The sequence below is a fragment of the Bos grunniens genome, chromosome 9 (assembly GCF_055505025.1).
Source record: "Bos grunniens cultivar Pamir isolate PY7600 chromosome 9, Bosgru_T2T1.0, whole genome shotgun sequence".
Lineage (NCBI taxonomy): Eukaryota > Metazoa > Chordata > Mammalia > Artiodactyla > Bovidae > Bos > Bos grunniens.
Genome location: NC_141173.1, coordinates 102122234 through 102144680, shown reverse-complemented (window position 1 = coordinate 102144680; position 22447 = coordinate 102122234). Strand labels below are relative to the sequence as shown.

General features: G+C 51.8%; 1 protein-coding gene across 1 annotated transcript; it reads left to right on the top strand.

Annotated features, from left to right (window-relative positions):
• The first annotated feature begins 12757 nt into the window (after positions 1-12757).
• Positions 12758-21897, top strand: TBXT (T-box transcription factor T). The gene is made up of 7 exons (XM_086318699.1): positions 12758-13018; positions 13992-14126; positions 15225-15286; positions 15403-15464; positions 17452-17625; positions 18646-18775; positions 20963-21897. The coding sequence occupies exons 1-7, from the start codon at positions 12758-12760 to the stop codon at positions 21234-21236; spliced, it is 1098 nt and encodes a 365-aa protein (XP_086174825.1). The 3' UTR covers positions 21237-21897.
• Positions 21898-22447: the final 550 nt, after the last annotated feature.

Here is a 22447-nt window from a genome sequence, read left to right as displayed (position 1 = left end):
AGTGTTTTTTAATTTCACAGCTGCAGTCACCATCTGCAGTGATTTTGGAGCCTCCCAAAATAAAGTCTGTCACAGTTTCCACTGTTTCCCCATCTATTTGTCATGAAATGATGGGACTGGATGACATGATCTTCATATTTTGAATGTTGAGTTTTAAGCCAACATTTTACTCTCTTTCACTTTCATCAAGAGTTTCCTTAGTTCTTTGCTTTTGGCCATAAGGGTGGTGTCATCTGAAAATTTTAGGTTGTTGATATTTCTCCTGGGATTCTTGATTCCAGCTTGTGCTTCATCCAGCCCTGCATTTTGCATGATGTACTCTGCATGTAAGTTAAATAACAGGGTAATATACAGCTTTGAAATACTCCTTTCCCAATTTGGGAACAGTTTGTTGTTCCATATCCAGTTCTAAATCTTGCTTCTTGACCTGCATACAGATTTCTCAGGAGGCAGGTAAGGTGGTCTGGTATTCCCATCTTTTTCAGAATTTTCCAGTTTATTGTGATCCACACAGTCAAAGGCTTTGGAGTAGTTAATGAGGCAGAAGTAGATGTTTTCTGGAACTCTCTTGCTTTTTCGATGATCCAACGGAGGCTGGCAATTTGATCTCCTGTTCCTCTGCCTTTTCTAAATCCGGCTTGAACATCTGGAAGTTCACGGTTCACATACTGTTGAAGCCTTGCTTGGGGAACTTTAAGCATTACTTTGCTAGTGTGTGAGAGGAGTGCATTTGTGCGGTAGTTTGAATGTTCTTTGGCCCTGCCTTTCTTTGGCATTGGAATGAAAACTGACCTTTTCTAGTCCTGTGGCCACTGCTGAGTTTTCCAGATTTGCTGGCATATTCAGTACAGCACTTTCACAGTATCATCTTTCAGGATTTGAAATAGCTCAACTGGAATTCTGTCACCTCCACTAGCTTTGCTCGTAGTGATGCTTCCTAAGGCCCACTTGACTTTGCATTCTAGGATGTCTGGCTCTAGGTGAGTGATCACACCATCGTGATCACCTGGGTTGTGAAGATCTTTTTCGTACAGTTCTTGTGTATATTCTTGCCACCTCTTCTAAATATCTTCCGCTTCTGTTAGGTCCATAAGGTTTCTGTCCTTTATCGAGTCCATCTTTGCATGAAATGTTCCCTTGGTATCTCTAATTTTCTTGAAGAGATCTCTAGTCTTTCTATTCAATTGTTTTCCTCTATTTCTTTGCATTGATCGCTAAGGAAGGCTTTCTTATCTCTCCTTGCTATTCTTTGGAACTCTGCATTCAGGTGGGTAATATGTTTCCTTTACTCCTTTGCCTTTCACTTTTCTTTTCTCAGCTATTTGTAAGGCCTCCCCAGACGACCACTTGGCCTTTTTGCATTTCTTTTTCTTGGGGATGGTCTTGATCCCTGTCTCCTGTACAATGTCATGAACTTCCACCCATAGTTCTCCCAGCACTCTCTCTATCAGATCCAATCTCTTGAATCTATTTCTCGATTCCACTGTGCAATCATAAGGGATTTGATTTAGATCATACCTGAATGGTCTAGTGGTTTTCCCTACTTTCTTCAATTTAAGTCTGCATCTGGCAATAAGGGGTTTATGATCTGAGCCACAGTCAGCTCCAGTCTTGTTTTTGCTGCAAAGAATATAGCCAATCTGATTTCAGTACTGACTCTTTTATACAGGTCTTTTAAAATATCTCTCAATAATTTTTATAATTTTGCTCAGTTTCAGAAATGAAATTCTGATTCCCCACGTTTCATCCCTTGGCCTTTCTGCGTGTATTGTGGAACCTGTGGGATGTGTTTCCCACACCACTCTGTCAGTTTTCTTTTTTTTCAATTTGTCAGTATGCCGTTACAGTGCTGCACTCAATACGCCAGCAAATTTGGAAAACTCAGCAGTGGCCACAGAACTGGAAAAGGTCAGTTTTCATTCCAATCCCAAAGAAAGGCAAAGCCAAATAATGCTCAAACTACCGCACAATTGCACTCCTCTCACACGCTAGCAAAGTAACGCCTAAAATTCCCCAAGCCAGGCTTCAACAGTACGTAAAGTGTAAACTTCCAGATGTTCAAGCTGGATTTAGAAAAAGCAGAGGAACGAGAGATAAAATTGCCAGCATCCGTTGGATCATCGATAAAGCAAAAGAGTTCCAGAAAAACATCTACTTCTGCTTTATTGTCTATGTCAAAGCCTTTGACTCTGTGGATCACAACAAACTGTGGGAAATTCTTCAAGTGATAGGAATACCAGACCACCTTATCTGCTTCCTGAGAAATGTGTATGCAGGTCAAGAAGCAAGAGTTAGAACTGGACATGAACAACAGACTGCTTCCAAATTGGGAAAGGAGTATGTCAAGGCTGTATATTGTCACCCTGCTTATTTAACTTCTATGCAGAGTACACCATGTGAAATGCCGGGTTGGATGAAGCACAAGCTGGAATCAAGATTGCCAGGAGAAATATCAATAACCTCAGATACACAGATGACATCACCCTTATGGCAGAAAGTGAAGAAGAACTAAAGAGCCTCTTGATGAAAGTGAAAGGGGAGAGTGAAAAAGTTGACTGAAAACTCAGCATTCAGAAAACGAAGATCATAGCACCCAGTCCCATCACTTCATGGCAAATAGACGGGGAAACAATGGAAACTGTGAGAGACTTTATTTTCTTGGGCTCCAAAATCACTGCAGATGGTGGCTGAAGCCATGAAATTAAAAGACGCTCGCTCCTTGAAAGGAAAGCTAAGACAGAACTAGACAGCATATTAAAAAGCAGAGACATCACTTTGCTGACAAAGGTCCGTCTAGTCAAAACTATGGTTTTTCCAGTACTCATGTTTAGATGTGAGAGCTGGAGTATAAAGAAAGCTGAGTGCTGAAGAATTGATGCTTTTGAACTGTGCTGTTAGAGAAGATTCTTGAGAGTCCCTTGGACTGCAAGGAGATCCAACCAGTCACTCCTAAAGGAAATCAATCTTGAATATTCATTAGAAGGACTGATTCTGAAGCTGAAACTCTAATACTCTGGACACGTGATGGAAAGAGCCAATTCACTAGAAAAGACCCTGATGTTGGGAAAGACTGAAGGCAGGAGGAGAAGGGGATGATAGAGGATGAGATTGTTGGATGGCATCACTGACTCAAGGGACATGAATTTGAGTAGGCTCCAGAAGTTGGTGATGGACAGGGAAGCTTTGCATGTTGCAGTCCTCGGGTCCCAAAGAGTTGGACACGACTGAGTGACTGAACTGAACTGATATAAAAGGGATATCATCCTCATGGAGAGAAATACTATACATTTCCAAGATTTCAGTTCTCCCCAGTCTGATCTTTAGATGTAAAGCAATTTCAATAATTTTTCATGGAACACGACAAGCTTATGTTTATATAGAAGAGCTACCAATTGTAACAGACAAGACCTACCCGAAACAGAAAACAGGGAGGCGTAGGGCTTGTTCTACTGTCCGCCCCGATTCAAAGCCATAGAACAATTAAGCCAGTGCTTCACTGGCACGAGTACAGATAAAAGCCTCTGTCAGTGAATTAGAAGCGAGCCCAGGATCGGAGCCCAGACTCAGATGCAGAACGAAGACTATTGACGGCAGATTTATTGCTGATTGTTTAGTGAAATAATGAATGATTTAATAAACAGTGCTTGACAATCAGTTTTCCAAATTGAAAGTGGACCTCTTTCTCATCTTATGTGCAGAAGTCCATTCTGCATGCCTTAAAGTCCTGAATGTAAAAAGACAGAGCTATACAACTTTAAAAATCCAAGTGACCATCTTGGGAGATGGCTCTCCTAAACAAAGACACAAAAAGCGTAAAGTGGAAAGGAAAAATGCAAGACCTATGACCTTATTGAAATTGAGAATTTATGTTTTGGCAAAAAGACATCATTGAGGACCTGAAAAACTACTCATGAAGAGGGAGAATGACATCAAGAAATGAGTAGTATCAGCATTAAAGAAAACGCATGTAATTGAATTTTTAAAAAAGATTCAATGGACAAATTCCGTATACTTCTCATATGCTATCTAAAATATGACGCAGATGAACTTATTTACAAAACAGAAGTGGACTCATGGAAGACAAACTTGTGGTTACCAAAAGGGGAAAGGGGGTGTGGGGAGGGGTAAATGAGGAGTCGGAGATTAACAGATACACACGCCTACATGTAAAATAAACAGAAGGTCCTCCTGTGTAACACAGGGAACTAAGTTCAGTGTCCTGTAATAAACCATAGTGTGAAAGACAGGAAAAAGTTAGATAAATACAATAAACGAAATATTTGCTGTAAAGCAGAAACTAACACAGCGCTCTGGACCAACTGTCCTTCGATTAAAAGACCCAAAGTCCTCAGTGCTCCAGGAAACGCCGTCTAAAACCAGGACGTTCTTCTTTATTCCCTTCAGATTGGAAAAACTGTAAAATCTGACAGTATTAGGTGCTGGCTGGGATGCAAAGAGAGAGGAGGCTTACTCACCGCAGGGGGCATATAAAACGGCTACAACCTCTTCTGAAAAACAATTCAGCAAACACTGTAAATACCGAAGGTGGACCTTACTCAGAAATTCCCTTTTTAGTCTTGTAACTCACACATGAACACTCTCACACATGGGCATCACAAGATTTATAACCTGTATTCAGACCTCAGCAGATAACTGTCCAAGTTCCCACACCGTTTCATGCCTTTAATCTCACCAACACGTCTAGCACCCAAAGGAGGTAGCTGTAATAGCAGATTTTGTTTAAAGCCAAGGAGGTAGCTACAATAGATTTTTTTGTTTAAAGCCAAGGAGGTAGCTACAATAGCAGATTTTTTTTTGAGCCAGCCTCTGAGATTTTTGATGATGTTTGAAAGTTATACACGTTGACAGAAATGAATTAAACAAAGACCAAGGGACATAATTTGAGTCCTCCTACTTCTGTTCCGGAATGACACTAGTCCCCTAACCTAACTTGGAGTTCCACATGAACTGTGCGACCTTGGGAGACTTCTTTACCTCTCTGATCCACGCTTTATTATGAAGATTTTTAAAAGAAAGGGGATAACTATAGTGACCTTCATAGGGTGCTTTGGAAGCACAGGGATGATGTATTCAGGCCAAAGCACTGTTTGGCTTTTGCTTTTCTCCGAGTCACTAGCACCTCTGCAGGACTGTAAGTTGTGTAAAGGAGTGGTTGTCCAGCTCCTATTACACTGTTATCCTTTGCATAATGAAACATTTTTCAGATTTTGAAAGTATTTAAGCCCACCAGTGTCCCCTCTGCAAACACACACACACACCAGATTCCATTTGTAAGCAATTTTATGAGTGTGGTGGGTGGGAAAGAGAAAAATACGTGTTTCCACTTGCTCTTTATTTAACCTAGTTTAGGTTAGTGAAAACAAGATGAGTTTTAAAGTAAGACAAGTCAGAAGTCCAGCTGGTCCCCTTCCCCTCTCTCTGGAGTCCTCGTTGCTTAGCGGCTCCGTCATGCCCAACTCTTTCGCGACTCCAGGCACTGCAGTCCGCCAGGCTCCTCTGTCCGTGGGATTTCCCAGGCAAGAATACTGGAGTGGGTTGCCATTTCTTTCTCCTGGGAATCTTCCCCACCTGGTGTCTCTCCTGTCTCTGGCATTGGCAGGCGGGTTCTTTACCACTGAGCCATCAGGGAAGCCCCTGAGGAGCCATTAGGAGCCTTAGCTACCTGAATATAAAAGAGTATCAGGGCCTTGCAAGCTGATGCCTGGTGATAGCATATGCAGGCCTCCTTGCATATAATAGAGCACACTGAATGCTACTTCCTCCTCCTTGGGTTCTGGGCTGGGACGGCTGGGACTCTGGAAACTGTGTGGGTTTAGGTCGCAGAATGTGCTAATTCTAATTTCCAAATGGGTTTTCCTCCTCTGAGGCTTCTTTTCAGCTGGCAAAGTCCCCGCGGTGGGAACCATTGACCGGGGCTCCTTTCTCACAGACATGCTAACCCTCCCCTTTGTCCCGTCAGTCTGGTACTTGGTATGGAAGGAGGCTGCCCTTTAACCCTGCCCCCAGCTCTCCCCACTGGGCGCTCCCCAGGGTCTCCCTCCAGCTTCCTGCTCCCACCCCAGCTGCCCCCGCCCGCCCTACCAGTCCTTCCGCTGGCATCTGCTCTGGGCTGCACCCTGTCTCCCTTCTCTCCCAGGCCCAGCTGAGCCCTCCCCAAATATCCTACACTTGGACCACTCTTCCTCTTCTCCCTTGTGTGCATCTTTGTCTACAGGATTTACGGGAATTTCTACAGGAAGCCTCTGGACGTGCCCCAGAGTGTCTACGATGCGATGCAGACCTTTCTAGAGTTCCTGCTATTAGTCCCTAAGATCCCTGAAACCCACCCAGTGCCCCAGCCCCATACCCGCTGGCTCATCTCTGACCTCCCGTCTCCTCTTCCCAAACCACCTAGCACGCCTGCCTCACCAGGAGCCCTCGTGCACTCAGCCCTCCGGTCTTCGTGTCCCACTGGTTCTTACTAATCAGATGACTGCGTCCTTGGAGCCTCCACTGTCATTAAAAGTCCATGGTCTCTCGGTTGTCGTCAGTTTATGTAAATTTTTTAAACTTTTGTATTAGTTATCTATTTTATACATGTTGTTGGTTAGCCACTAAGTCGCGTCTGCCTCTTTTGTGACCCCATGGACTGTAGCCCGCCAGGCTCCGCTGTCCACCGGGTTCTCCAGGTAAGAACACTGGAGCGGGTTGCCATGCCCCTCTCCACTGGGCCATGTTTTGTCAGAATTCTCCACTATGACCCATCTGGGCGGCCCTGCATGGCATGCCTCGTAACTTCATTGAGTTACACAAGCCTTTCACCACGATAAGGCTGTGATGCATGAGGGGGAAGCCTCACGTGCTGCAGTCCACAGAGTGACCGGGTTACATCTACCTGCATTTATTTCCAGCGTTCTTTCCTGGAAGAGAATTGGTTTGGGACTTCAGATATAATTTGTGCCAAAATAGGATCCTCAAAACTAAGGCATATAGAGAGGAGCGTGGGGTGAGTAGTATTATACACAGTCACGGAATAGATGACGGGGTAGAGTCCCCAGGCATGACTTCTTTAGCACCTCTAAGCCTAAAATCCTACCTCTTCGCCCTGATCACGTCTCTTGAAAGAGTTCATTTCTTTTCATTCTTAGGTCTCCTTTTATACACAATGCCCACAGGGGGTCCTTCCCTTACCGTCTTCCCAACAACAGGCGATTTGAGTCCATGATAATGGCCGAAGAAAGGCCACTGTGGATTCTGTGGCTCCTGTTTCGGTGAAAGTTAAGGGTTAATGTTTTGTCTACACTGCTGTTAAAATGCTCCCTGGCAGGTCTGGGTATGTGTGTTGGGGGGGTTGGAGCTCTAGCTTCTCCTTAGATGCCCGTGTGGGCTGCTTTCCGATTTTGCCCACCCAGTCACTCCACAGGGACCCCTTGGGCCCCCAGCGGGAGTCAGGTGCTGGTTTGAGTGAGTAAACAGACCCTGCACCTTGCCTGCCTGTGGGGTGGCGGGAGGGGTCCTCAGGGCGGCGGGCAGGCTGGGGAGACCGACCGAGGGAGGAAGAGAATGAGGGGCGGGGAGAAAGTAGCAGGGAGCAAGGCGTTCAGGGCTGGGAGCAGCGGGGTGAGTCCTGAAACCCAAAGGTGAAACAGCCGCTGGAAATAATCAGTGACAAGGAGCAGAAGAGAAAATCAGAGAACAGATTGGCTTCCTTTCCAGTCAAACACAAAAACCATGGCCTCTAGGAGAAGGAGCCGCCGGGAGGCTGCAGGGACGAGGGAATCAGGATTGTCCGAAAACCCACCCTACGGCTCAGAAAGGAATCCTGCACCGGAGGCGATAAAAACCAAACGTGCCGGAAGAAAGCAAACTGACAGAAGGAAGCGGGAAAATTATCTCACAGGCTGCACGATTCTTGCAGAAAGGGCTGAGGGATGCAACGGTGGAGAAACGGGACGGGCAAGAAATACGACGTGGAAGCAGAGATACGCCTCGAGGTAGGAACAGGACTGAAACGGGGACCACAACGCAGGGCAGAGCTGAGAGACGCCCAGCCTTCCGAGCAAAACCAGGAAGCAGAGATTCGTCCCTCGAGACAGCTGCGAACTCCGAGGAGTGAAAACTCAAGAGCCCAGGAGGGGCGGCCCGCCCCGGACGGGACCTCAGTTCAGCCACCTCCAGAGTCCGGAGGGGCTGAGTCCGGAGGGGCTGGACTCGTACAGAGCAAGCTCGCCGTCCTGAGCTTCAGCCTCACCAGGCTTGTTTGTTTTTAGTGTGTGAACTCCCGTCAGGAAACTGCGCACTGTCATCCGTGGCAAACTCTGCCAGGATGGGTTTGGTCTTGAAGCACTTCCTCGGGCTAATAAGGCTGCTCCTCCACACCCTCCCATGCAGTTTCTGGGAGAGACTTCCCGAAGCTCAAAAACGGTAGCCCCACAGCCTGGGCTGCAGGGCTGGGTCAGCCAGGTCCAGGGCCAAGACGCTGTGCTGAGAAGACTTTGAAAAACAAGTCTTGGCTCTTTTCCACAAACCAGAGATGTTCCTGAACAACCCAATGGGCTTGGAAAACTTTCCATGTGAAGGAGTCTAAAGAATTGCATGGTACGACTTTAAAAGCCATAACAAAACTCATCAGGCTTCTTCTTTCAGTGGGCTAGGCATACAGCATTGGTGACAGAAAGGATATACTATCAGACGCCTCTAATATGTGGTCTGAAATGTAGGATGCAGATGCTACTGTTATGTCTGCTTAACCAGAATGGAAGAAGAGCTCAGCAGAAGAACAAAATGAAAAAAAAAAAGTTGAAGAAAACACTCACAGAGGCACAGCGGTTCGTGGTTGAGGCTTGCATCTTCACATAAGCACACACGTACAAGAGTGCCCATGTGATGTATATGCAGATAGGCACATACACAGACGCGTATAGCATATTCTACAATGAGCACAAGTTATATAATCAAAAGTAAATTTATTTTCTCTCTGAAGAAGGAAGCTGGAGGGCATGGTGGGGGTCCCACCAGGACAGTCCCTGCTCCATCTGACCATCCTCCAGCCTATTAGGGCACCATTGATACCTGCTCCCACAAGACAAATGGTTTTGTGGCTTGAGAGGGGGTTGGTCTGGGGGAAACCTGCCTCTCTGGGAACTGAGGGGTGTGTGTGTGTGATTTCTTGTAAAATGCTTCCGAAGTTATTTGTTTGTGAGGGTGATGTCCAGTTGCATTCTGAGCCCCAGCTGTAAAGCTTTTACTTATTTTTTCTGGAAAGAAGAGAAAGACCTTGGGAAAGACGCGCCTGGGGAGCCTTGGCCCCCCTCCCCCCAAGGAAGCACCTTGTTATTAACTCAGAACTCTTTATAGCTGGCCCGGAGGAAGTTTTTGGCTGTAAACTGTCATGCACCGCAGCCTTCGTTGAAAGGACCCCGAGAGCGGAGAAGCTGGTCCTGAGAACCAAGGAACGAAGATCCAGAAACCCCCGCCCGGAAACGAAAGGGAAAAACCTAGGCGCTGACCGTCGGGGGGACCTCCGCAGCTAGGCACAGCCCTGCGCCCCAACCTCGGGGCGGGGGATCCCGAAAACCGGCCGTGCCTGCTGGAGGGCAGAAATGTCCCCGCGCAGGTTGGAGAGCTAATATTCCCTTCTGCCGGGTTTGTAGAGCTGAACTCAAATCGGAACTACAGTTGGCGGGAGGGACCCGGGAAACCCGGGGGTCCTCACCAGCGCTTCCAGACTTTGGGGGAAAAATCATCCCCCAAGCGGCAGCGCCGAGAGCTCCCTGCCTTGGGGGTCAGGGAGCGACCTAAGCTGAGCTCTCGAGCCAAGGTTTTGGAGAAACCCCGCCCCCGCGACTGCCTGATATTCACGCTTCTTCCATCCACCACCTCACACCCACCCCCCTTATTCTAAGTACTCAGGCTCGAGCAGTCCCAGGCAGCAGAGATCACCTTCTTAATTTGTCCAAAAAGACACGCAAAGCCCCCCAAAGCCCGTGGCCCAGGAAGCAGGGTGAAGGTGACTCAGCAGGGTCCGGGTGCCGCGAGCACAAGAGGTCATTTTCAGTGTCTCCTTCCAGAAGGAAACTGTCCCCCTCAGGCCAGCCCCTGGGCATTTCCTTGTTCCTAGACAACAAAGAAACTGAGAAACGCGACGGAGTCGAGGCGCGCGGGGCTGCCCGACTCCCGGCCAGAGTTGGAGAGGGCTGGGACGGCGAGCGCGCAGGGTCGGCCGCCGTCCTTCCCGCGGTGGCCCCCACGGTTCTCCACGGCGGAACGAGGCTGCCCCGCGCCGGGTGGGGAAGGGTTAGCGCGGGGCGCCGAGCCCCCTTGATAAGGCGTGGGGTTGTTCTGAATGGGGCGCCCCACCGACGCGAGGCTCCCTCCAGAAAGCCTGGAGGTGGGGTGCACGCGGAGCAGACCCGGGGGACCGAGGCTGCGGCCACTCTGGGCTCTCTCGAGCCGCGGGCTAGCGAGTCTGAGGCGCGCAGTCCGCGTCCCCACGAGGAGCGCCTGCTTCCTTCTTTACTGGGCTCCCGCTTTAGGAGGAATGTTATTGTCTGAAGAGGCCCCATTGAACTATTTCCTGCCCATTGTCACCTTTCCTGCGCTCTCCTCCCGGTCCTCGCGGAAGGTAATAAACCACCCGGGCCCTGCCACCCCGCCAGGCGCTCCGTCGCGGCCGCGCGAGGAGACGCTCCCGAAGCCCGCTCGCGGGGACACCGTGGCCCGTCCTCTTCTGCTCTCACCTTCCGCGAAAGCAAAGACCAAAACCCATAGAAGTCGAACAGACTCCTGGGTTACACCCAGTGCACGCACAGACCTCGCCATCAAAGTCCTGCTTTTATGCAGGGAAGAGAGAAAATATCCAGAAGGCGGAGGGCGGGGGAGGTGCGTTTTATTGATTTCAGTCCATTTCCCTCTCCGGGCGCGAAGTGGACTGTGGGCAGAGACTCGGAGCGTGCGATTTCTCTTTCCAGACCCGTGAGGGCTGCGGAGAACAGGGGGAGCCCGGTGGGCTGGTCCGTGGTCGAGGGTGTTGGTAGGGTCACCTGAAGCGCCGAGGAACGTGTCAGGCCGGGACCAGGCTCGGTGGCAGCTGAGCCTTCGGAAAAGCCCGACTCGGGCCAGGCCCTGGGCACGCACTTAGGCCGGGCTGCGCGCGGTGGTCGCGGGCTCGGGCGCGCGTGAGAGCCGCTGTGGGAATGGCATACCTGTGGGGTCCGGGACGCCCTGGGAGAGAGAGGAGGGGACCGCGCGCGCGAGAGAGAGTGGGGGAGCCTCGCGGGCCGCCGAGCAGCCCCTGGGCAAGGTGCGGGCCGGGGCGAGCTCGCGGGCCGGCCAGTCCGCGCCCACCCCGTCCCCCACCTCCTCCCGGCCTTCGGGGCCCGCCCAGACGCTTTGATGGAGGTGCAAACATTTGGGGGAGGGCGGAGGTGTAGGGGCTGGGCCGGGGCTCGCAGGGTCCGGCTCCGGATTTACAAAAAGCTGGCGCGGGGGCCCATTGATGACCCCCCGCCTCCGCGGCCCGCCCGGCGGGGTCTGATATGGCCGCGCGCGGCCAATGGGCGGCGGCCCCGGCGCTTCAAAGGGCTCGCGGCCCAATCCGCCGCGCCCCCCTGCGCCAGGCTGCAGGCTCTATTTATGCCGAGGGGCGATTTTCCTTCCCAGGAGACCTACTCTCGTCCCTCCTTGCGGGAGTTCAAGTGGAATAACCTCCCCCCCACCCCTCTCCCCCGCCCCCTCCTCTCCAGATCGTCGCCTTCCACGGAGGTCGGCGCTGGGTCTGTGCCGTCGCGGGTCTGGGCACGTCTTGGGTCTTCTTGGAAGAGCGGCCGTCTGCGGCGGCGAAGGTGGCGCTTGCGTAGCCAGTCGGGATTTGGGGGGGCGTCGGGGCGCGGGCCGGCAGGAGGATGACCTCCCCGGGCACCGACAGCCCGGGGAAGAGCCTGCAGTACCGGGTGGACCATCTGCTGAGCGCCGTGGAGAGCGAGCTGCAGGCGGGCAGCGAGAAGGGCGACCCCACGGAGCGCGAGCTGCGCGTGGGCCTGGAGGAGAGCGAGTTGTGGCTGCGCTTCAAGGAGCTCACCAACGAGATGATCGTCACCAAGAACGGCAGGTGGGCGCGCCGGATCCCTGCCCGGCAACACCCTCGCCTAATCTTTCCGCTCATTTCCGCTTGGGCTGGGAATAGACTCCTGTGGCCTCTCCCTCTGCCTCTAGGCCTTCTTCGCAGAATTGTCACTTTCCTGGGGAGGACGGGGTGGCGTCCCTGCGGGCTCAGATAGTAAAGAAGCTGCCTGCTATGCGGGAGACCCCAGTTCTGGTTTCTGAGTCGGGAAGACCCCCTGGAGAAGGAAATGGCAACAGGCTCCAGTATCCTTGCCTGGAGAATCCCGTGGACACGGGAGCCTGGTGGGCTACAGTCCATGCGATCGCAAAGAGTCGGACAGGACTGAGAAACCAACACAACCCTGGGGAGAGGGACTCCCCCGGAACTCGGGGGACCTATGCCTCGCCTACTCTTGCCCCCGGCCTGACCCGTGTGCTGCAGCCTCTACCAGGTCCTGTCCCACCTGCCTCCGGAGGCCAGGCCGAGGGATGAGGGATGGTGGGGTGGGCACATGCGGATCTAGGTGAGTCCTGGGAAGGAGCACCGTGCGTGGCCCCTTTTAAGTTCCCAGGGGGAGCTTTGTGCCCCAAATGACAGACGCCCCTGCCTTCGGCCTCACGATCCCATCCGGGGTCCTCCTTCCTTTTCAGGAGGATGTTCCCGGTGCTGAAGGTGAACGTGTCTGGCCTAGACCCCAATGCCATGTACTCCTTCCTGCTGGACTTCGTGGCGGCTGACAACCACCGCTGGAAGTACGTGAATGGGGAGTGGGTGCCGGGGGGCAAGCCGGAGCCACAGGCGCCCAGCTGCGTCTACATCCACCCCGACTCGCCCAACTTCGGGGCGCACTGGATGAAGGCCCCCGTCTCCTTCAGCAAAGTCAAGCTCACCAACAAGCTCAATGGAGGGGGCCAGGTAGGTGTGAGGGGTGGGGGGCGGGGGCCAGGTAGGTGTGAGGGGTGGGGGGCGGGGGTCGACTCTAGGAGGGGCCTGCGACTCTGCACCTTCTCGTGGCAGAAAGTGGAAGGGCGCTCTGGCCTGGAGGTGAGGTCTGCCTTCCTCAATTAAGCCCTCAGTGTTGTTTATAGTAAGCTGACGACAGTAACACCCGGGCCTGGAGAGCGAGCGGGGAGAGGGCGCGAAGCCTCGCCTTTGAACAGGCAGGCAGTTCTCAAGCTAAGGGGGCACTTCTGCGGCCTAGCCTTCAGCTTCCCTGGGGTAGAGAAAATATGCATGTCGAGGGTAAGTGCTCACTTCAGAGCTGAATGTGCCTGTACTGACTGCTCAGAGTCTGAACAGACTTGCAAAGCTGTCCTTTTCTACAGACAGTCTTTCCTTGGGGGGTGTTCCCGAAAGCGGCGCTGGTGCTCAGGCATTCCAAGCTGTCTACAGCTGCCCTGGAAGCCGTAGAACTTTGTTCCACCAGGTCGAGCACGTCCGGAAGGGCAGGCGTTGTCTCTGATCCTGTGCAGCGCCTCTCATCCCCTTTCCGACCTAGTTGTGGGAGCAGCGCCTGACGGGCCACCTACCACCTTCACTTGCTCAGTCGCTCCGTCTTGTCCGACTCTTTGTGACCCCAGGGACTGTAGCCTGCCAGGCTCCTCTGTCCATGGGATTTTCCAGGCAAGGATACAGGAGCAGGTTGCCATTTCCTCCTCCAGAGGGTTTGCCCAATCCAGGTATCCCTCGTCTCCTGTGTCTCCTGCATCTCCTGCACTGCAGGCAGTTCTTTATGCCCCGAATCACCAGGGAAGCCCCCAGCGTCAGCAGTGAAGACATTTTCCTGTGAGCTGCAGCTTCTGCGTTTACATCGGGACAAATGGAAGTTTTGCTGTCTTTAACGGTGGGACTTTGAGGATCTCGGTTCCTGTGCTTGTGTCTCTCTCAGATCATGTTGAACTCCTTACATAAGTATGAGCCTCGAATCCACATCGTGAGAGTTGGGGGTCCACAGCGTATGATCACCAGCCACTGCTTCCCGGAGACCCAGTTCATCGCGGTGACCGCTTACCAAAACGAGGAGGTGAGGCACGGGCAGTCAGGGGGCTCGTGTGTGTGTGTGTGTGTGTGTGTGTGAGATTAGTGTCCTTTAGAGTCTAAGGTTTAGACCGATAATCAATGCCTTTTCAAATAATTTCCCATAACGGTAAATACCAAGTGGGACAGAAGGAGGAAAGTTTTAAAATAAGTACTCATTCAGGCACTTTCTCCTTTACTTTTCCCTAAAAGGGTCTAAATCTAGAAGCATCCACTAAATGCTCAAAATGAAAAGATGAATCAAACATTCAGGTTCAGGACTGTAAGATTTCTTGAGAACAAGACTTGAGAGAGAGAGGGGGGGGCGGTGTCTCCTTACTCTGAAAACCTTCCTGAAAGGGTCAGGGGGCACCCCTCCAAGTCTGTGCTGTGTGAAGAGTCAAGTAGACACAGCATGCAGTTTAGAGCCTGTGGATCTGTGTCTATGCCTGACACAGACAAAGGACAGACAGTAGGTGATTAGCTGGTCAGGCTGAGAGTGTTGCCCGCCAGCCAGACTAGAAGTCACTCTCCCTAAGCGGACCTGGGTTATGTTTTGAGCCATGTTTGTTAGACGGGATATTTTTTTAGATACTTTGTTAGACATGCACACAGAATATTTTGTTAGACATGCACACAGAATATTGTCAGCAGTGAAGAAGTGAAATGAAAGTCACTCAGTCGTGTCCGACTCTTTGGGACCCATGGACTACACAGTCCAGGCCCGAATACTGGAGGGGGTGGCCTTTCCCTTCTCCAGGGGATCTTCCCAACCCAGGGATTGAACCCAGGTCTCCCACATAGTGGGCAGATTCTTTACTAGCTGAGCCACAAGGGAAGCCCTTGTCAGCAGTAGGTTAAATTTATTATTGTGAATTCCACTTAGGAAATCAGCATTTAAAAGCTTTACATAAATGTGCTGTTCTTTATGAAATATTATAATTACTTGTCTACTTCAGATTCAAATAGGAAAATATACCTGGAAAGAAGTCTGAATATATTTGAATATTTAAAGGGGGTACTGGTGGTGCCTGATTTCTTGGTGCCTAATTAAATCCTCTGACTAACGAGCAGATACTAGTAGATGCAATTTCTTGTTTTTCAGATCACAGCTCTTAAAATTAAATACAACCCATTTGCAAAAGCTTTCCTCGATGCAAAGGAAAGGTGAGAGAATGCTAACGATACCCCTTGGGGGAAGAAGTGTGCAGAATGATGCGCTACTGCTGCAGATACTGTTTCCTGAATGTTCTCCTTGACCATTCAATACACTTTCTTGACAGAAGCGATCACAAAGATATGCTGGAAGAAGCAGGAGACGGCCAGCAGTCTGGGTACAACCAATGTACGGTTTGTTGCGCTCTGCCCAGGGGCACCTTGTCTCAGGGACGAGCCTGTCTGGGGCAGGGGGCTGGGGATGGAGAAGACAGAGCTTCTGGGTGCCCCTGGGAGCACACCGCTCTTGGCTGTGCAAGGCAGTGGCCCTGCGTGTTGATGCTGTTCCTACTGGTCATCGAACTGCTGGTCCTCAGCCTCTGCTCCATCGGGCCTTTCGGAGGGCGCCCCCCGACCAGCTCACGGGATTCCTGACAGAGGAGCCTGGGTTCTTTTGCTTTGAGGCCCCTCCAGAGGCTTCCTAGGTGGCATGATGGTAAAGAATCCGCCTGCCAGTGCAGGAGACAAAGGAGACCCAGCTTCGATCCCTGGGTCGGGAAGATCCCCTGGAGGAGGAAATGGCAACCCACTCCAGTATTCTTGCTTGGGGAATCCCATGGACAGAGAAGCCTGGAGGGCTACAAGTCCATGGAATCAGAGTCTATGGACACGACCGAGGGCTGAGCACACAGGAGGCGGCTCCAGCCATGGCTAGGATGGACTGCTGAGACCCTGATCAGTGTTCAGACTCTGCTGTGTTGGGCAGGAGAAGAACTTGGCTCTCATCCACTCTGAGATGGTCTGTCTTTTTGTTAATGGCCGAGAACGGAAGGACCGTCTTTGGGACGGTGCTTCTGATCATGTGGAGCTCTCCTCCAGCTTGCTTCGGGGCTGGGAATGGCCCGCTGGGTCATGCTGGAGACAGCAGCTCGCAGGATGGGCAAGTCTGCTTTCAGTCTGGCCTCCTTCAGGAGTTAGTGAGGTAGTCAGTGGAGTGATGCAGGTCTGTAGCAGAGTCTATCAGGGAAAAGGCTTTCTCTACCCATCCAGGCGGGGTGGGGACTCAGAGATGAGAAACTGGTAATGGTTGGGAGAGAAAAGTTATTGCTGGCTGCTCACTTCTAAGTTCGGGAGGAACCAGAGCGCCGGCTTCCTCAAAGAACGGTTTTCCCTTTCTTTCTCTTTCTCCCTCCCTCCCTCCTTCTTTATCCTTCATGGACTACTTTAACAAACAGCTCTCCTAAGTGGCTCACGGCTGCCACCTCACAGAGCAGAATATGAGCAACTGCTCTGGCCAGCCGTGGGCCGGAGCTTTGTGGACAGGTCTGGACCCTCCTCTCGTTGGAATGCTGTCTGCAGTTAGAGTTTGGGACTTGGAGCCTGAGTAGTTGTCCTCCTCGTGGTTGCTTTTCTGAATTTTTTTTTAAAAAGAGGAAAATAAAGGGAATGGAGAAGAAACGGGAGCTGTAAAGGAGGGCAGGGCAGTGTTGGAATGATTCTCTGATTGACCTGTAAGGTGGGAAAGGGTGAGCCGAACGCAGAAGAAAAGCGAGAACACGGGTGCCCGTCCAGGCAGGACGAGACTCCTCCGCGTGACGGTGTGGTCTGCAGCGGGGAGGGAAGCGGGGAGAAGCTGGGGGCAGGGCTGTCCCTGTGCGTCCTGAGTCTGAATTTTGTCTGTTTTAACATTTATTCACGCTCAGTAGTTTGGCCTTGAAAACTGACCTGTCTGGAGGGTCAGCACGTCGCGGGGGATATTCTGGGAGGATCCTGGCAGGGGGGATTTTTTGAGGAAGCCACACGGCTGGCAGAGGTTGGGGTCAGTCTCTCAGGTTCTTGGGTGATGATCCCTTCTCTGGCCGCACGGGTGATGCCCACGACCCCTGAAGCCTGGTCAGGCCCTCGGTGTCCACGGACCCTGAGGAGGAGACCCGTCGCTCCCTGGCCTCTGCCCCACTGTCCTTTAGCTTCGTTTCCGGCCACGTGGCTCGTGGGATTTTTAGTTCCCCGACCGGGGCCTGAACCGGGGCCCTCCGCAGTGAGAGCTCGGAGTCCTGAGCCCTGGACCGCAGGGAAGCCCCGTCTTGCCTGTTCGATGACGGAAGGGAGGCCGAGCGGGGTCCTAGATGACGGAAGGGAGGCCGAGCGGGGTCCGCAGCGTGCTTCTCTCACAGCAGGGGGCTGGCTGATCCCCGGAACCAGCACCCTGTGTCCACCCGCCACCCCCCACCCCCAGTTCGGAGGCCCCCTCTCGCTCCCCTCCACACACGGCTGCGAAAGGTACCCGGCCCTGAGGAGCCACCGGCCAGCCCCCTACCCCACCCCGTACGCGCATCGCAACAGTTCTCCAAGTAAGTCCCGAGCGGAAGCGGAAGGCGGCCGGGGTTGGGATGCTGGGAAGACTTCCGGGAAGGGAGAGGCAGTCGGTGAGCGTCCAGGGAGCAGGGTCTTGACTGGCTTGAGAGGGACCTTTTGTGTCCATGTCGCTGCTGGCTCGACCACAGAGACCTCCAGGCCAGGGGCTTCAGGGCTGAATGTGAGTGCTACCGCTTGAGCCTCTTTTCTTTGGGACCCTGGGCCCAGGCTTGCATATTTTGAGAACCTTGTAAGGTGATGATGCCGGGCCAGCCAGGCACGAGGATTACTAGCTTGACGAGACGCAAGAGTGTTTCTCCAAGTATGAGGCCAGGGTCAGTGGCTCCAGCATCATCTGAAAACCCCCCCGACCCACAGAGTCAGAAGCTCCGGTGGTCCAGCACTTGGTGGTCTAACATGCGCCTAGGGGATACAGGCTTATCCCTGCCCCTAGGTGCAGGCTTGAGTGGTATGAACACGGGGCCAGACCACGAAGACCCCTGGACCTAATTCCCTCTAATACCACGGATGCCCCAGACTTCATTTTGTCTGGCTCTGAAAGGAGGAAAAAAGCAAATGAACGCCATAAAACAATTAAGCAATTAAAGCTGATTTGAAATGGAAGAAGCTTATTTGGGAAGGAAATAGGAGTCCAGCTAGAGCCTAGATCATATTTTAAATTTTGCTTTGAGTAAATGGTTTTCAAAGCCCTTTTAATTCTTAAGCAATAATCCTTTGCAGAAAAGACAGGTAAAAATTACATTGATTTTTCAGTATAATTAATTCTTAATCATGTGACTGTAGGAGTCCATTTTGTACAGGATAGCTATTGATCTAATGATAAAGAAAAAGCCTGGGTGCTGGAATATATTCCAGTATGTACACTGACAATGTGTATTGGCCTCTGATGACCGATTAAGCAGGTGGTGATGTAGCTCCAGCTGTTGGTAGCGTTTCAGTGTGTTTTTTCCCTCTTGGAAGCCCCCATCAGTAATGACACTTTCTTACATCTGTAGCCTATTCCGACAGTTCATCTGCGTGTCTGTCCATGCTCCAGCCCCATGACAACTGGTCCAGCCTTGGAATGTCTGCCCACACCAGCATGCTGCCCATGGGTCCGAACGCTGGTCCTCCTGCAGGCTCCAGGTAACGCATGTCTGGGGAGTGAGGCAAAGTGTGGGAACGTGAGTGCCTGTGATGTCATCCCATCCCATCCATTAGCCTGTATCCTGCTCTTCACTTATGGGTGACAGGTTTTTATTGACTACTAGCCAGCTATGTCCGGGGCTCCGGGTTACATGACTGCTGTGAGTTCCTGCTTCACCTGTCCTCTGGGAGTTCAGTGGTGCTTTCAGGGTGGACGGAGCTGGAATCTCATGGTAGGGAGCAGGGACCCTCTCCTGGCTCTGCTGTTTACTGGTCCATGCGATGGACAAGCCTCCTGAGCATCGCTTCTTCAGGAAAAGGGCACCAAACAACCCCAGCCTCAGCCCATCTTCCCAGGCTTGTAGGTGTACAGGATTGTGGGGTCAGTAGGTGAATCTTGAAGACAAGTTTCCAGAACCTCTTTTGACAGGCACTGTCAAATTAAGGAAATACATTTGTTGGATTTCTGTGGATATAGAATCAGGGTGTTTCTTCACATACAGGTAACTTGAAAAGAATGATGACTATTTTATTATTAAATTGAAAATTGTATAGAGGGAGGTTGGCTTCAAAAAATCAAGCTGGTCGGTCAACGTATTATATTTCTTCATAGGATTTTTATAATAAAAACTAAAATGACAAAGTGAGAGCCCTTTCCACGTTTTCTAAGGAGGAAATGAGTCACCGGTATTAAATGATTGAACAGGTTGGCTCACAGCAGAGTGAGTCATGGACAAAGCACCTTGACCTCAAAAGCAGTGCAGGTTCTGTGTGGATGCTAGCTCGGTTGCTCAGTTGCGTCCGACTCTTTGGAACCCCATGGACTGTACAGAATATCAGAATTTGCCTAAGATCTTAATTCTTTATGTTTAGGAAGCAGTTCCTTTAAAGTAGGAATCCAATGTCTACTCTTAAAAATAGAGCAAGCAATACATAACCAGGAAGCCTTTCCAGGGCTCCGAGGTCACCTAGAAGACTGCGGTGAGTCGGATGACCTGCAGGTTACAACGGGGTCCCCCTGAGGACTCGAGTGCATCTCGGAGCCTTGCTGCCTTTCATCTGTAAAATGGGGAGAGTCCCCTGCCTCCCTTCATCATGCCTGTTTGCAAGTCCAAGGGCATCTGAAGTGTAGGACGTGGCCTGGTCAGCCGCATAGCCCGCCACAGCCTAAGCCCTCCTCGTTCATTTACGGAAGGATTGATTCTGCTAGAAGAGAGGGACATTTTCAGAAGCAAAACGTCAGCCTGGTGTAGTGTTGGTCGGGCCTGTGTTCTCACACAGGGGAGGGCTAATGTCCGTTTCCAGTTCCTTCCTTCAGGGACGGGGAAGCAGAGCCTTGAAGGTGGGCTCGGAGCAAGGCTCACCTGACAAAGTGGGTTAACGGGGGTTTACTTCCAGGTCTGAGTCCTGGGGCTCTTCCTTCTCCAGGGGCCACGCTGACATGTGCTGACACGTGGTGCCCACAGGGCGTCACCAGAGGACGCCCTCCACCATCCACGTGTGTCTCCCTCGTAGGAATGACTAGCTTTTTTGTTTTTTTTTTTTAAAGATTTGTTTATTTCCTAACTCTTTGGCTGTGGCAGGCCTTCACCGCTACGCGGACGTGGTCTAGTTGTGGCGAGTCGGGGCTTCTCGTTGCGATGCCTGCTTTTGTGGCCGAGCACGGACTCCAGGGTGTGTGGGCTTCAGGAGCTGCGGCTCACGGGCTCTCCAGAGCACAGGCTCAGTAGTTGTGGCTCGTGGGCTGATCGCTCTGGGGCATGTGGGATCTTCCCAGACCAGAGATTAAACCCGTGTCCCCTGCCCTGGCACGTGGATTCTTAACCAGGACCACCAGGGAGGCCCAGGAATTACTAGTCAACACGGATGCGTACGCACATCCTCTGAAACATCGGACTCGGTGCATCTGAGAACTTGGGTTCTCAGCTTGAGCACAAAGCTGGGGTCTTTGGAGCGGAAGCTAACAGTGCGTGTCGAGGCGTTTTTAGGCGGCTCCTAATGATTTTGTTTCTTGTGGGCAGATGAGACGTGACCTCTATCCGTGTCCGAGTGTGATTTAATCACACAGAGGAAATGAGCCGTTTATGCCCCGGCCGTCTGGGGTGGGGTTGGCGGGGGTCTCTTGTCCCCTCCTGGAGCGCCTGCCCAGGTCTCTGACCCGTCTGTCTCCCCACTTTTCCGTTTCAGCCAGTACCCCAGCCTGTGGTCCGTGAGCAGCGCCGCCGTTGCCCCGGGCGCCCAGGCGGCGGGCGTGCCCAGCGGGCTGGGAGCCCAGTTCTTTCGAGGCTCCTCCGCCCACTCTGCCCCCCTCGCCCACCCGGTCTCGGCATCCTCCTCGTCGGGGTCCCCACTGTACGAGGGGGCCGCCACGGCCACAGACGTTGCCGACAGCCAGTACGACGCCTCGGCCCAGGCCCGCCTCCTGGCCTCGTGGACGGCCGTGTCGCCCCCGTCCATGTGAGCCGGAGCCTGTGCCTGAAAGGAGGCCGGGACTGCAGTGTTTGAGCGGCAGTCTCGTGGGGCGTGGGAAGGGGGTCAGGCCTGCTAACCGCCCTTCCAAGAAAAGAGGAAGAAGGTTCATGTTCTGTTATGTATCAGGGGTCCCACCGCCAGCCCTGTGCTCCTCCTCCGTGGTGGCGATGCGTCCTGGGTCCTTTCTGTGCTGCAGGTGTGGAAGCAAGGCGGGGGCCTCCCTCGCCAGGACCCTCAGTAACAGTGACCGGCCAGCATCCAGAAGCTGCGTTTCTCTTACATACAGCCCGGAGATGCCTCTGGCGCATCAGGCTTTGTAACTTCTCCGGTCATACTCTGGGGAGATAAAAAGCACGCTTCCAGTTCTCCTCCCTGTTGCTTTCCAGTAGCTTCCAGGTCCCTTTGGGACCCCTGTAGCTGGGGTACTAGCCGCAGCCCAGCTGAGACAGAATTGAGCCACTCTTGGGGGACAGCAGATGGTCGTTGAAACAACAGTGTCCAGCTCTGCCTGCTAGAATGTTTGCTTTTGAGCATAGGTAGCTGATCTCTTGTACTGTTAAACCTACAAATGTTTATGTTTTTCTTTTGACAAACTAGCCAAAGACAATCAGCAGAAAGTATTTTCTGCAAAATAAAGGCAATGTGCAAAATTCGGTTGGTCTAGTTATTATTTAAAACCCTTCTTTCGGAATGAGACTTTGCTTGTGCTTATGACTATCCTGGAGGAGCTTTTCAGTCTATGATGGACTTTAACATTTTATCCAATCAGTGGCAGGACTAGAAGTGAAATGTTCATATATTTATTTACTCAATAGATAGACTACGTTGCCACAAAAATGCAAATGATGTTAAATGATTTTCAAGAGAGCCAGCACTGAGGGGTGAATGTGGATAGTGACGGGATGTAGACCATAATGATGCCATGAAGATTAAACGGAATGTTTACTCCATTCAAGCAAAGATACATAGAGTGAACTGGCAAAGGGTTAGAGTTTGTAGGTGCCAGGTGTAGCCACCACAGTCATTTGAACAATAAGGCATCTGTTAACATCTTCCCTGCTAGTAAGGTTTCCCAGGAGTGAGTCAGAACCACACCTGTGCTAGATTGGGGCAATTTCTCCACCTAGTGGCAGAACCCTTACTGTAATCCTAGCTGTTCAAGCTCGATGCTCTGAACCTCCTGTACCTTTGAGTGTGAAC